The sequence below is a fragment of the Otolemur garnettii genome, unplaced genomic scaffold, assembly GCF_000181295.1.
Source record: "Otolemur garnettii isolate 467f Iridium unplaced genomic scaffold, OtoGar3 scaffold00068, whole genome shotgun sequence".
NCBI classification, from domain to species: Eukaryota; Metazoa; Chordata; class Mammalia; order Primates; family Galagidae; genus Otolemur; species Otolemur garnettii.
The window spans coordinates 6,178,243-6,190,533 of record NW_003852463.1 but is presented as its reverse complement, the minus strand read 5'-3'; the positions used below and the strand labels follow the sequence as shown (position 1 = coordinate 6,190,533).

The following is a 12,291-nucleotide window of genomic DNA, read 5'->3' as shown; positions in this document are numbered from 1 at the left end:
GAGTAGCTGGGACTACAGGCACCCACCACAACGCCCAGCTATTTTTTGGTTGTAGTTGTCATTGTGGCAGGCCCAGGATGGATTCAAACCCACCAGCTCTGGTGTATATGGCTAGCAGCCTTAGCTACTTGAACTATAGGAGCCACCAAGAATGCAGGGTCTTGAAAAGATATGAACATAAGAGATGTTCATAACCATAGCAAGATTATTCACAATAGCTAAAAGGTAGAAGCAACCCAATTGTCCATCAACAAAAGAATGGATAGCGCTGGGTGCAGTAGCTGTCATCAGTAATCCTAGCACTCTGGGAGGCCGAGGCAGGCGGATTGCTTGAGCTCAGGAATTCAAGACCAGCCTGAGCAAAGTGAGACCCTGTCTCTACTCAAAAGAGAAAAACTAGCTGGGCATTGTGGTGGGTACCTGTAGTACCTACCTCTAGGGAGGCTGAGATAAGAGGATCACTTGAGCCCAGGAGTTTGAGGTTGCTGTGAGGTATGACACCATGGCACTCAACCCCAGGGTGACTGAGTGACTCTGTCTCCAAAAAAAAAAAAAAGAAATACCAAATCAAAAGAATGGATAAATATGGTATAAACATGCAATGGAATATTATTGTGCCTTAAAAAGGAAGGAAATTCTCGGTTAGCACGCATAGCACAGTGGTTATGGCATCAGCCACATACACGAGGCTGGCGGGTTCGAATTCAGCCCAGGCAGGCTAAACAACATGATAACTACAACAAAAAATAGCTGGGCATTGTGGTGGGCACTGTAGTCCAAGCTACTTGGGAGGCTGAGGCAAGAGAATCACTTAAACCCAAGAGTTTGAGGTTGCAATGAGCTATGACACCATAGCACCCTGAGAGCCACATAGTGAGACTCTGTCTCAGAAAAAAAAATGGAAAGAAATTCTAATACATGCTATAATATGAACTTTCAGGACATTTATCTAAGTCAAATAAGCCAGTCACAAAAAGATGAATACATATGATTCCACTTACATGAAGTACTTAAAGTAGTGAAAATCAGACAGAAAGTAGTGTTACCAGATGCTAAAGAGAGAAGGGAATAGGGAGTTACTGTTTAAAGGGTATAGTTCCAGATTTATAATGTGAAAAGAGTTGTGGAGGCAGACGGTGGTGATGGTTGCACATTATTGTACGTAATACCATCCAACTGTACATTTAAAAATGATTAAGACAGGGCTTGGTGCCTGTGGCCCGGTGGTTGCAGCACCAGCCACATACAACGAGGGTGGTGGATTTGAACCCAGCCCAGGCCAGCTAAACAACAATGACAACTGCAACAAAAAATAGACAGGCATTGCGGCGGGTGCCTGTAGTCCCAGCTACTCGGGAGGCTGAGACAAGGGAATTGCTTAAGCCCAAGAGTTGGAGGTGGCTGTGAGCTGTGATGCCACATCACTCTGCCAAAGGGTGACATACTGAGACTCTATGTCTCAAAAAAAAAAAAAGAAAAATGATTAAGATAGTAAATTTCATGTTATGTATATTTTACCACACTAAAAAAATAGAAAAAATAAGATTTTATCTTTTTAACATATAATCCATGGCCCAACACTAAGACTCCTATTTGGTCCATATGTCCACACGTGTCTCCTAATCAAGGGCTGATGGTGACATCCTTTTAGTACACTGAAATGTACTGAATGTATAGTTCATGTGTGCTTGGTCAAATCGATTTACTAATCACATTGTTTTAAATTAATAAACTCTCATAAAACAAACAAGAGGCTTAAAAAGATTCCAATTAAAAAAAATCATGGACGGGCTCGGCACCTGTGGCTCAAGTGGCTAAGGCGCCAGCCACATACACCTAAGGTGATGGGTTCGAATCCAGCCTGGGCCCGCCAAACAATAATTATGGCTACAACCAAAAAATAGCCAGGTGTTGTGGCAGGAGCCTGTGGTCCCAGCTACTTGGGAGGTAGAGGCAGGAGACTAGCTTGAGCCCAGGAGTTGGAGGTTGCTGTGAGCTGTGATGCTACAGCACTCTACCCAGGGGGACAGCTTGAGGCTCTGTCTCAAAAATTAAAAAAAAATAAAATAAAATATCAAAAAAAATCATGGATCAACGATAACGTAAGCCCAAGTAAACAAAATAGCAGAGCTGTCATGTCTATCCCGGGTATCCTCTTTATCAGCCACTTACGATATAGAAACAAACACAATCCAGGAAGATATAAGAAGCTCACCAAAACATCACTGGGATTGTTTAAAATGTGGATTTGCATCTACTATCATTCATGATGAACTTTATCCTAAGTATGCACCATCCTTCAGATGTTAACTAATGATAGCAGAACAGGAATATAACTTACAAATAAACAAGGATACATGCATTTTAACCAATAGTGATATTCTCTTCAAAAAGTTTAGAGACTACTACTTTAAACCAACACTGCCCAAAAGAACTTGTGATGATAAAGCAGTCTTATCTGCACTGCCCACAGCTGAAAGCACTAGCCACAAGTGTCTATCAAGCAAGTGAAATGTGGCTAGTGGGTCTGAAGCCACATGTGACTAATGGCTACTTTACCGGACAGCACAGCCCTGGGTCACTAATAGTTCATTGCTACCTCAAAACATACAGCTCCCCAGCAAGCAGGGCCCTGTCTGGCTTTTGTGTCTTTGGCCATGTTATCCTTTCCACCTAGAATGTTCTCCCCATCTTGTTCATCTAGCAACAAGTTCTCAATTTTGAAGGCATACCTCAAATGTCACCTTTCTTTAGTTTTCCCTGACTATTCCCTACCCCACAAAGTTAACTGTTGCCTCAGATCTGTCCCTCTATCCCTTTTACATCCATTATAGCACTTACAGCTATTTGCCCCCATGTCTGAAGTTCTATAATTTTGAATTTCTCAAGGCAGAGCCATGTCTAAGAATTCATCTCTGCATGACGCCTGGCACATAGTGAATGTTCAGTAACATTTACTGAATAAGGCAATGAATGAACTGACCAACCTTGATCTCCCAATTCACAATGTACTATTCTTTCCACCACACCAAAATATGGCTCCAGAAAAGCAGACTGGAGGCAAGTCTTTGCTACCTCACAGTGCAAGATGCTACTTCAAAGCCAATACCATATCTATTATTATAATTTTTTGTTTCTGTCTCTTTCAGACCCAAATATCACAGTTATCTCTTAAGTAGGCTCAGAGACTTTCATCCTTCTTAGAGTATAAGATAAAGGTGATACTAGTCCCCTTTCTGAAGTGTCAACTTTCAAATAGTGCAAGTTAAAGTGATGGCTCTAATGCAGTAAGAAGTTTTCATGTGTTTTATTAATATTTACCAAGGCTTTCTGTGTAGTCTGCATGCCATTTCAGCTACTGAGGTACAAGTGTACATCTCTCCCATACCCTTTCACTCAAAAAAACCGGCTCTCTCTTCATCATCATTAAGTGAGCATGACTTTGTCAGAAAACCAAAAGAAAGACTTTGACCATGGCACTTGCTTATTCTGGACTTCATTTCTGAATTCTAGATTTGGTTATATTTAGTGAAGCTATAATCGTCATCATGCCCGAAGCCAGGAAGAAGACACCATTCACAAACCACCCCCTGAAAATCTGCAGTTGCCTCTAAAAAACCAGACTCCCCAGCAGGCAAAGACATCTGAAGTGGGAGGGATCAAACTGGTGTTTGCGTCAAGAAAAGGTCTCAGGTACTCATAACTAATCTCTGTCTGACACGCAAGGCTCTTTATAAACTTATTGTCTCCTTTTCTCCCCAATATACCTTCTGCTCTGGTCGGTCAAACATCCTTCATGATCTCCCAGGTTCACTCCTTTTGTAACACTGGTCAGTCCCCCCACCTGCTTCTGCTTAAGCTTCTTGCTTCTTATGACAGCTTCCGGGACCACTCCTTCCCCCAGACACTAGCTACTCCCTTTCTCTACAATTAGCTGGGGTACAGCAGGGGAGCAGTACAGACTAGACATTGAATTGTTATTCAAAAGACCCAGAGCCACTGAAGAAAGTGAACAGGGAGCACTTCCCGCAAGCAAAAGTGAAAGAATGTCATTCTACTACTCCCTGTCCATTCCTTGATTTTGAAGGGGAAACTTGTACTGACCAAAACTGTAACACCAGACTAGTTACTATCCTCAAAATTTATCATACTGTTTCACCACTCCACACCTTTGCATATGCTATCCTCTCTCTCCTCCGGTAACCTTTGTCTGGAACATCTGCTGGGCAATTTCCGTTTTTGTTCAAACCACGTATCATCTATGAACCCGCACCCACAGGCGCTTTCTCTTTATCATCTCACAGTATCTTTTACCATCTGCTAAAAGCTGGACATTTATCTCAAGGTTATTATACAGTGCCTGCCACAAAGAAGCACTAATATCCACTAGATGAATACATATATGCATCATATTGACACCACAAGTTAGAATTATGTGAATAGTAAGGTTTGTTTTTTTTTTAAGCAGTGGTTTCACACACAGTTGTAAGCCTTACTACTTTGTTCTGTTGGCAGGAGAAATTATCAATATTTACTGATATGGAAAGGCAGTAGCTCTCATTAGCCCTAGATCTGGATTCCTTGAATACAGGTGAGAAAACTGTTCTGAAGAGCCACCTGGACCATCTTATGTAGAAGTGATACAGTTCTGGAATGTTGCCTTAGACACAGCAATAAATAAAGTTATTTATTGCTTTAAGCTTAGACATAAGTCCTCATATAAGGAAGTATGATAAAAGCATAGCTTCTCAGCCCTTCTTTGAACATTGCTCCAGTTTCCCCACTGAGCTCATTCTGGAATCTTAAACCAAATCTTCCCTTGACATCACATACCTATTATCTTGGGCATGATTTAGCATCTCATCATGGCATCTTCACTGAGAAAGCTAGAGAGAAAATATCCTCCCTGGCGAGAGCACATGTAGTGAGAATAAGGAGGAGTTAGTCAGGCTAGAGCTGACATGACACAGCTGGTCTGGTCGGTTTAGGTCTGACGTCAGACCTTCACCTCATGTCTTCCATTCTCATTTTGTAAATTTAGCTTCAACTTAAAAATGTGTGTTTTGAGTAGTTGAAGGCAACTGATTTACGAGATTAACTTTTAAATTGGAAACATTGTACTAAGTCATGGGTTATGCTGATTATGGTTTAAGATAAGGGTTAATATGGTTTTTGCTTTGAATTTTTATGTATAGAACTGTGGTTTTAGAAATGGAAGGGCAAAACAGTCTTGGAGAGGCTACTCTTACTGTTCTCCAGAATTGCTGGCCTTCCGATAATAAAGCTTGGTGAGATGGCACCCATAGGTCAGTGGGTAAGGCACTGGCCACATGCACGGAGGCTGGCAGTTCAAACCTGGCCTGGGCTTGCTAAACAACGACAAATGTAACAACAACAACAAAAATAGCCAGGTGGTATGGTGGCAGCCTATAGTCTTAGCTACTCGGGAGGCTAAGGCAAGAAAATCGCTTAAGCCCAAGATTTGGAGGTTGCTGTAAGCTGTGATACCATGACATTCTACCCAGGGCAACACAGTGAGACTCTATCTAAAATTAAATAAATAAGTAAATAAATAAAGTTTGGTGAACCTATCCCCCCATCTCTGAGTATCCCCTAGACTGTAACAGGCAGGCAGACCCTCTTCATCCAGCAACACCGGCACCCACCTAGAGATAGCCATTGCCCTTCAAATTCATGACTTAAAGCTTTCACTGTCCCCAAACAAGCCCCTGCTGGACTAGTTAGTGAAACCAGGCCAGAAAGGCTGGTGCTCCCAATGAAGAAAGAACGCTGCTAGTCAGGCATTCTCCTGTCTTGCCCAGCATCTGTTCCTCAGGGGTGTTACAATTCCTTACTATAAAGTTAATAATAAAGGAGAATATTAGGAGAAAAGAGATAAAAAGTGGGATATAGTGGTAACCTGGTCTACACTTAAGCCTCCCACTTCACACCTCCTAAACTGCTTGACCACTGCTCTGGACACTCAAGTGTACAACTCTCACAGTCCTCAGACAACTCTTTCTGGGACTGGTGTATAGGTCAGCATCTGGGGACTCACTGGGAAAAGGGTCCAGGGAAGGAGTATAACAATCCCAAACTACTGACCCTTTAGGGAGTTGGTCAGGCCTCTGCAAAGAACATCCGGCTCTGCCCACCCACGACGGGGAAAGGGATTGCTTCAGATTGCTGTAACCAAACTGGCCTTCACATTGTTCCCATGTCCCTTAATTGTACATATATGTAATATATATATAAAAAACACATGATGTGTATGCATATATAGAGAGAGTATGTATGATATATATATATATATATAAGATGTAATATTACTGGTAAATAATGGCTACCATTTATTAAACACCTAAAAAATGTTAATACTTTATACATATTGCCTCATTTAATCTTCAAGACCAACCCATAGAACAGTGGTTCTCAAACTTTAACTTGAATCAGAATCTCTCCAGGAACTTGTTAAAACCCCGCACATCACAGCCTATGGCAGGGGTCCTAAAACTTTTTAAACAGGGGGCCAGTTCACTGTCCCTCAGACCTTTGGAGGGCTGGACTGTGGGCCCAGAACAAGTCAGCTACAGTGGCAAAAACACCAGGCGGGCCGCATATGGCCTGCAGGCCGTAGTTTGAGGACCCCTGGCTATGGTGTGAGGCCCAATAATTTACATTTCTAACAAGCTCCCAGGTGATGTGGATACTCTTGATCCAGGCTCCAGTTTGCAAACTACTGCCATACGGAAATAGAGAATCAAGAGAGATGTGAGATATCTTGTCCAAGGTTCCAGTTAGTAAAGAACAGATGCAGAACTTAAACCTGGGTCTACCTGACACTACAGACAGTGCTTGTGATTATGCTACTGTACATGTGAATGTATGCCTTGTCTTCCCAAACTCACTGGTAGCTCCTCAAAGACAGACGTCACACTTTACACCACCCTCATCCCTTTTAGAACTTTGTAGTGCCTTTAGACTTAGTAGGTGCTACATAAATTCTTTGTGTACTGGCTGCTACATATCTACATACTTTTACAAATTGAAACTCAATTAAAGCCAAAGTACATCAAAAGGGAAGTACTGGAAGTCCTGGTTTTACATGATATTCTCTTGCTACTGAGTCTCTGCCCACACTGCCATCAGACTGGCCAGCTCCTATTCATTCTTCAGTCACGTCCTCCAGAAAACAATTCTTGGCTCCCCCAAAATGGGGGCAACTGTACCCTAAGTTTATCTCAATGATGGCACTTATCACTCTATTCCCCTAATTGGCTATTCTCTGTCTCTCAAAGTAGTTTATCAGCACTAGCATCTAGTATAATAAATCCCCAGAGCATAGCACAGTGCCTGGCACCTCACAGGCACTCCTTATTTGTTGAATGAATAAATACAGAGCTGCAAGCCCTAAATTCCAATTAAAAATATTATAACGCATGATGTGCAGTTCTCAGGAATGAATTTCTGGGTACACATGGGGCAACCTAAATAAGTACATAACAAAGACCAATTTTGCCTTTTCTCCATCACTCTTTTCACACTTGGAGAACAGGCACTTAGGGGGACAATATGAGACAATATCCTTGCTGAACAAAGTGCTTCTGGGCTCTACAGTCAGCAGCAGCCATTCAAAGAAAAGGAAAGAGCTCTGTGCTCCTCCCCCATTCCTCTTCAATTTTCTGTCACTGTCCTCCTTCATTTCTCCACCCCACTGCAGTCAAGGGCTTTGGCACAGGAGGAAACAGACATATCAGACTCAAGGATGCCATCTGACAGTGGGCACAGAAGCATCTCCTATCCTGCACCAAAGCCCACAGGAAGGATCCAGAGGGACAGTGACTCAGGCTCCAGATTAAGTCCAGCTAGAGCAGTACTTAGAATGGAAAATTGCAATAATTTCACAAGGACGTTAGTTGTCAGATTCTTTTTTAAAAATAGTGTTTTAAAAGTACAGGCTTTGACCCTATCCTCAGAAAACTGGGCCCTGCTAAATCTAGTGCTTATACAAGCTGAGGGCCAAACATAGCTTCTTCATCTTCTCAACCCATCCACCAACCTGCAACACTCAACCATGACAAGCATTTCCCAGGCCTAGGTGAGGACCCCTCCTTCTACCTCGGCTTGCAAAAGATTCCTTCTTAGAGATGCCTCTTAGCTTTCTCTTCCTTAGCTAATAAACTGTTCCCTGCCACCACCATGTTGCAGTAATACAACCCTCCTCCTTCCTGGGACCCATCTCAGTCTATAACACAACCTACAGCAGGTTGGCCCCATCCAATTAGTTGGAATCGCTTCATGCCAAGGAAATCTCTGCTTTTATTAGAAATAAAAGCACACTAGGCAGGCAGTGGGCTGTGAAAAGTCTGAGTCTGGCATAATTATGAAGGTCGAGGTTAAGGTTACCAAAAGAGACAAGCAAAGATTTCCTAAAAGCCTGGGAAATAAAGAATATATCTCCCTGAGTATAGATATACAGATGAAACACACAGAAGGAATTTACACACATCTACATAACATCCTCTCCAACAGAGGAAAAACAAAACCAAGAGCTGCTCTCAAAGAATTCTTTTGGTTAAAAAATAAATAAAAACTAAAACAGGAGGAAGAAGGGCCTACTAGACTGAATTCAAAATAGCCACATTCGTTTTATATAATTTCTGTTATCTTAGCTATATCCTGGGGACCTGATTACAGCTGGGTTAGGAAACAGACCCAGTCAAATCCACCAAGAGCCTTGACTCTCGGAAAAACACATTCCCATTCTCCGAAAATCCTCTTCCAACGCCCGCTCATGGAAGTGGTAAAGTTGGGTAGGAGAAACCCCTCTCTCTTCTTAAAGGTCCCCCCCAATCCTCACCCGTCAGCCTTCACATCAATATGTCAAGTTTTAAGAGGGTGATAAGCCCACTACCCTGCATCTAGTGTAAAAACACTTTCACACACAGGTTTTCTCCTCTGTTCCTCATAATTCGGTGAGGGGACGAAAGTGGCTTTTCGACGTTTTTATAAAAAATAAAAGGCCCCTGAGGTAAACAATTTCGGCAACTCCCTCCACCTCCATAAGCCCTGTCACTTTCAAATCTCAGTTTTAAATCTCTCAAGGACAATTACACACAGGACAAGTGAAGGGGGAAGGGAGGGTCAATTGGTCACAACCCATTCATACATTCAACAACTAGGAACCAGAGTCTTGCCGCATCAGCACAAGATTTTAATATACGGCGCACTGAGTCCCACCGTACCTTCCGCCAACACCTCATCCACAGTGACCTGCTGTCGCCCGATGCCAAAGACTCTTCCGATGTAGCCACTGCCCAGGCCCGAGGTGCTGCCCCCTCCTCCGCTGGAGCCAGAGCCCAGGCCAGAGCCGCCCTGCTCTCGCCGGGAGTCGAAAAACTTCTTCATCTTGCAAATAAAAAGCAGCAAAGCAAAATACCAATGGTTTTTAGATTTTTTTTTAGAAAAGAGATCCAAGGATTTCTTCTCGGATTTCAGCTCGGAGAGGAGCCACCCGAATCCGGCCGTGGGGGTGGGGGTTGAGGGAGGATGCCTATAGGAATACGCGTGTCAATCGCGCGGCGGGTCCCCTCCTCCTCCAGAGAGCGATTCGTGTAAGTTTAAACCTGTGATGACAGAGGAAGAGAGAGGATGAATCAGTAACACACTTAAAAATTCAAGTGCTGAGTCCTAGGGGGAGCAAAAGCCATCATCAGTGGGAAATGCTTCATGCATTTTCCTGCGAGAAAACCCTGGGGCTGAAAACGCGTCCCTGGCCACAGAGCCCTGGACCCGGGTGCCCGAGGCTCACAGCTCGGAAAAAGGAGGGATTCGAGCTTCTCGGGCAGCGCCGACCCTGCCGGGCAATGCCTCCCCCTCCTCTTCGGTCTCCCCGCCGCCCCTCGAGGCAGCATCCTGGCTGCACCCACTTGAGACGGCTCGGCGGCTGGCGCCCAGCTACCAGCCCCGCGACATTGTCACGGCCGCCGGGCTGGCCTGCGACGCAGAGAGGAGGCGGCGCTGCAGCGAGAGCCGGGGCCGCGTTCGGCGCCCGCCCGCGCGCCAGCTGATCTCCCGAGCGCAGGGCAAAGACTGACCCGCTGCCCCTCCCCCGCGCGCGCTCCCGCCCGGCTCCATCCACCCAACCAGGAAGTGAACCGCCGCCGGAAGTGCCTCCCGGGACTGTGCGGCTGGGGCAGGGGCCTCTGCTGTGACCGCCGTTCTGTTGTGACTGACGGGAAGGAGTCGACAGAAAGAGAGTGAGACCGGAGACAGGGGGGTCTCAATGCATAAATAGTTTTGGAAAAGAATGTTGATAACTCCCGGGCCGCAGGGCACTCTGGGGAAGGTAGTTCGGCACAGTCTGGCGGTTGGACTACTACTCCCAGGATGCCCCTGGAGGAGCGGGCGAGGCGGCTGTCGTGGCCTCCGCAGCGTCGAAAGTGGTTAGTAGGGTGGTGTATATATGTGATTTTTCGGTAATTTAAACACATCCGGAAAAGAAACCGCTAAGGAGTAGGTTTCCTCTTGCCGCCTGCTCTACCCTTCTGAAGCCATCTTCTTGCGGCCTGGCCTCCTAGCCCAAGGGATTCTGGGGGTTGTGGTTTTCGAACAGGTCCAGGCTGACACCTGGAGTACGCGGCTTAACCATTTATCCCCACGAGGGCCCTCTGGGGCTTCCCGACCTCAGCAGGACTGAAGTGGAAGAGAGAGAGAGTGATTCCAAATATTGTGCTGGCCGTTGGAACAGACCACACCGGAACTTCAGACCAAAAATAAAACTGGTGCCCTTCCGCCCCCAACCTCAAAAGCTGCTTTAGCTTCCAAATGTTGAGAGCTGGCTCTGCAGTCATCTCTGAGCTAGGCGCTCAGTAAGTAAGACAGTGTACAAGCGAGATCCAAACTGAGAAACTGCTAAGGGTTGTGAGCAGGGCAGATCCTCGGACACCTGGAGACCCAGCCCGTTGGCACTACCGCAAATTTGGGGGCTCCTCAGCCAGTAGTGACTCTTTAATTATTCTATCTTTGCTGACGCTGTGGGTGGCCTGATCATCGCTAACTCCCTTCCACACGAAGACCCTAGGCTGGTCTTCTGTAATTTCTTTTTCACTTTAAAATCCTTGCATTATTGTTTTACTCTGATATTGCCTGGGTGCCGAGGGTGGGGGTGGACTTATATCTGCCAAAGGCGGAAGATTTGGTGCCCTTCTCCCTCGCTAGATTTCCTGAAAGATTATGAGACGATGCTGAAGGTAGTGACAAATACCTGCAAAACAAACAAAAAACAAACCCCAGGATTTTTCTAACCCTAAAATATATTTTTCATCTCCACCGGCTCTCTCCACTCCCTACTGCTGAAGCCCTTCTGGCTTGTAATTTGGCCTAGAATTTTTCAGCAGGCGTTTGAGAAAAGAAGAGAAGGGTGCACCAGGGAAAAAAATGGTTATTACTTTCTCTAATCTGAATATTGAACTGAGCTGTAACTAGGCTAACATTGACCTTTGCTTCTGCTGCTACTGTTGCTTGTTTCAAGTAGTGCCATTGTAATTAAACTACTGTGTAGAGATAGCTCTTTTCTTCCCAGAGAAGTCAATGTTGACACTTCAGTTCACAAAATTCTTGCAGCCACCTCCCGGCTGAAATGCCGCACCTTTGAAAACATTTCTCTCAAAAGCAGGCTCACGAAGACATGTTCTCTGCACTTTCCTAAAAAGGTCAGATTTTTGTCTAAGGAAATTGAGAATAAGTCTTAAAATAGTTGGGAACACTCATTTAGAATTAAACTCACTGACCCTCATTTTTCTCAGCACCTATTGATTTTGACCGACATTTCTAAAGATGAAACTATTAGTTCCTAGGATCTGTTGCTATATGTCATTTTTTACTTTTCTGTACTTTCCCAGTACCAGTCTAAGCCAGGCCAATCTCAAACCTCACTTTCAGAGTTACAAAAATTTCCACTAGGATTAAGTAGTTAACATATGTTTACTGATCACAATCTGAGGGAAGAGGTTTTAAAACAAAAGGAAAACAGACTCAGGGGGCCTGTGGCTCAGGTGGCTAGGGCACCAGCCACAGACACCTAAGGTGGGGGGTTCAAATCCAGCCCGGGGCCTCCAAAACAATGACGGCTGCAACCCAAAAATGGCTGGGTGTTGTGGCGGTCACCTGTGGTCCCAGCTACTGCGGAGACTGAGGCAAGAGAATCACTTAAGCCCAAGAGTTTGAGGTTGCTGTGAGCTGTTATGCGACGGCACCCTACCCAGGGGGATAGCTTGAGGCTCTGTCTCA

General features: G+C 44.9%; 1 protein-coding gene across 1 annotated transcript in view; it reads right to left on the bottom strand.

Annotated features, from left to right (window-relative positions):
* AAK1 (AP2 associated kinase 1) overlaps positions 1 to 10,094 on the bottom strand; it is a 172,106-nt gene extending 162,012 nt beyond the window's left edge. The window contains exons 1-2 of the mRNA XM_023515271.1: positions 9,930 to 10,094; positions 9,246 to 9,626 (exon numbers count right to left, since the gene is read on the bottom strand). Of these exons, the coding sequence (XP_023371039.1) occupies positions 9,246 to 9,408 (163 nt within the window). The 5' untranslated portion in view covers positions 9,409 to 9,626; positions 9,930 to 10,094. The remainder of the gene's footprint in view (positions 1 to 9,245; positions 9,627 to 9,929) is intronic.
* Between the last annotated feature and the right edge of the window lie 2,197 nt (positions 10,095 to 12,291).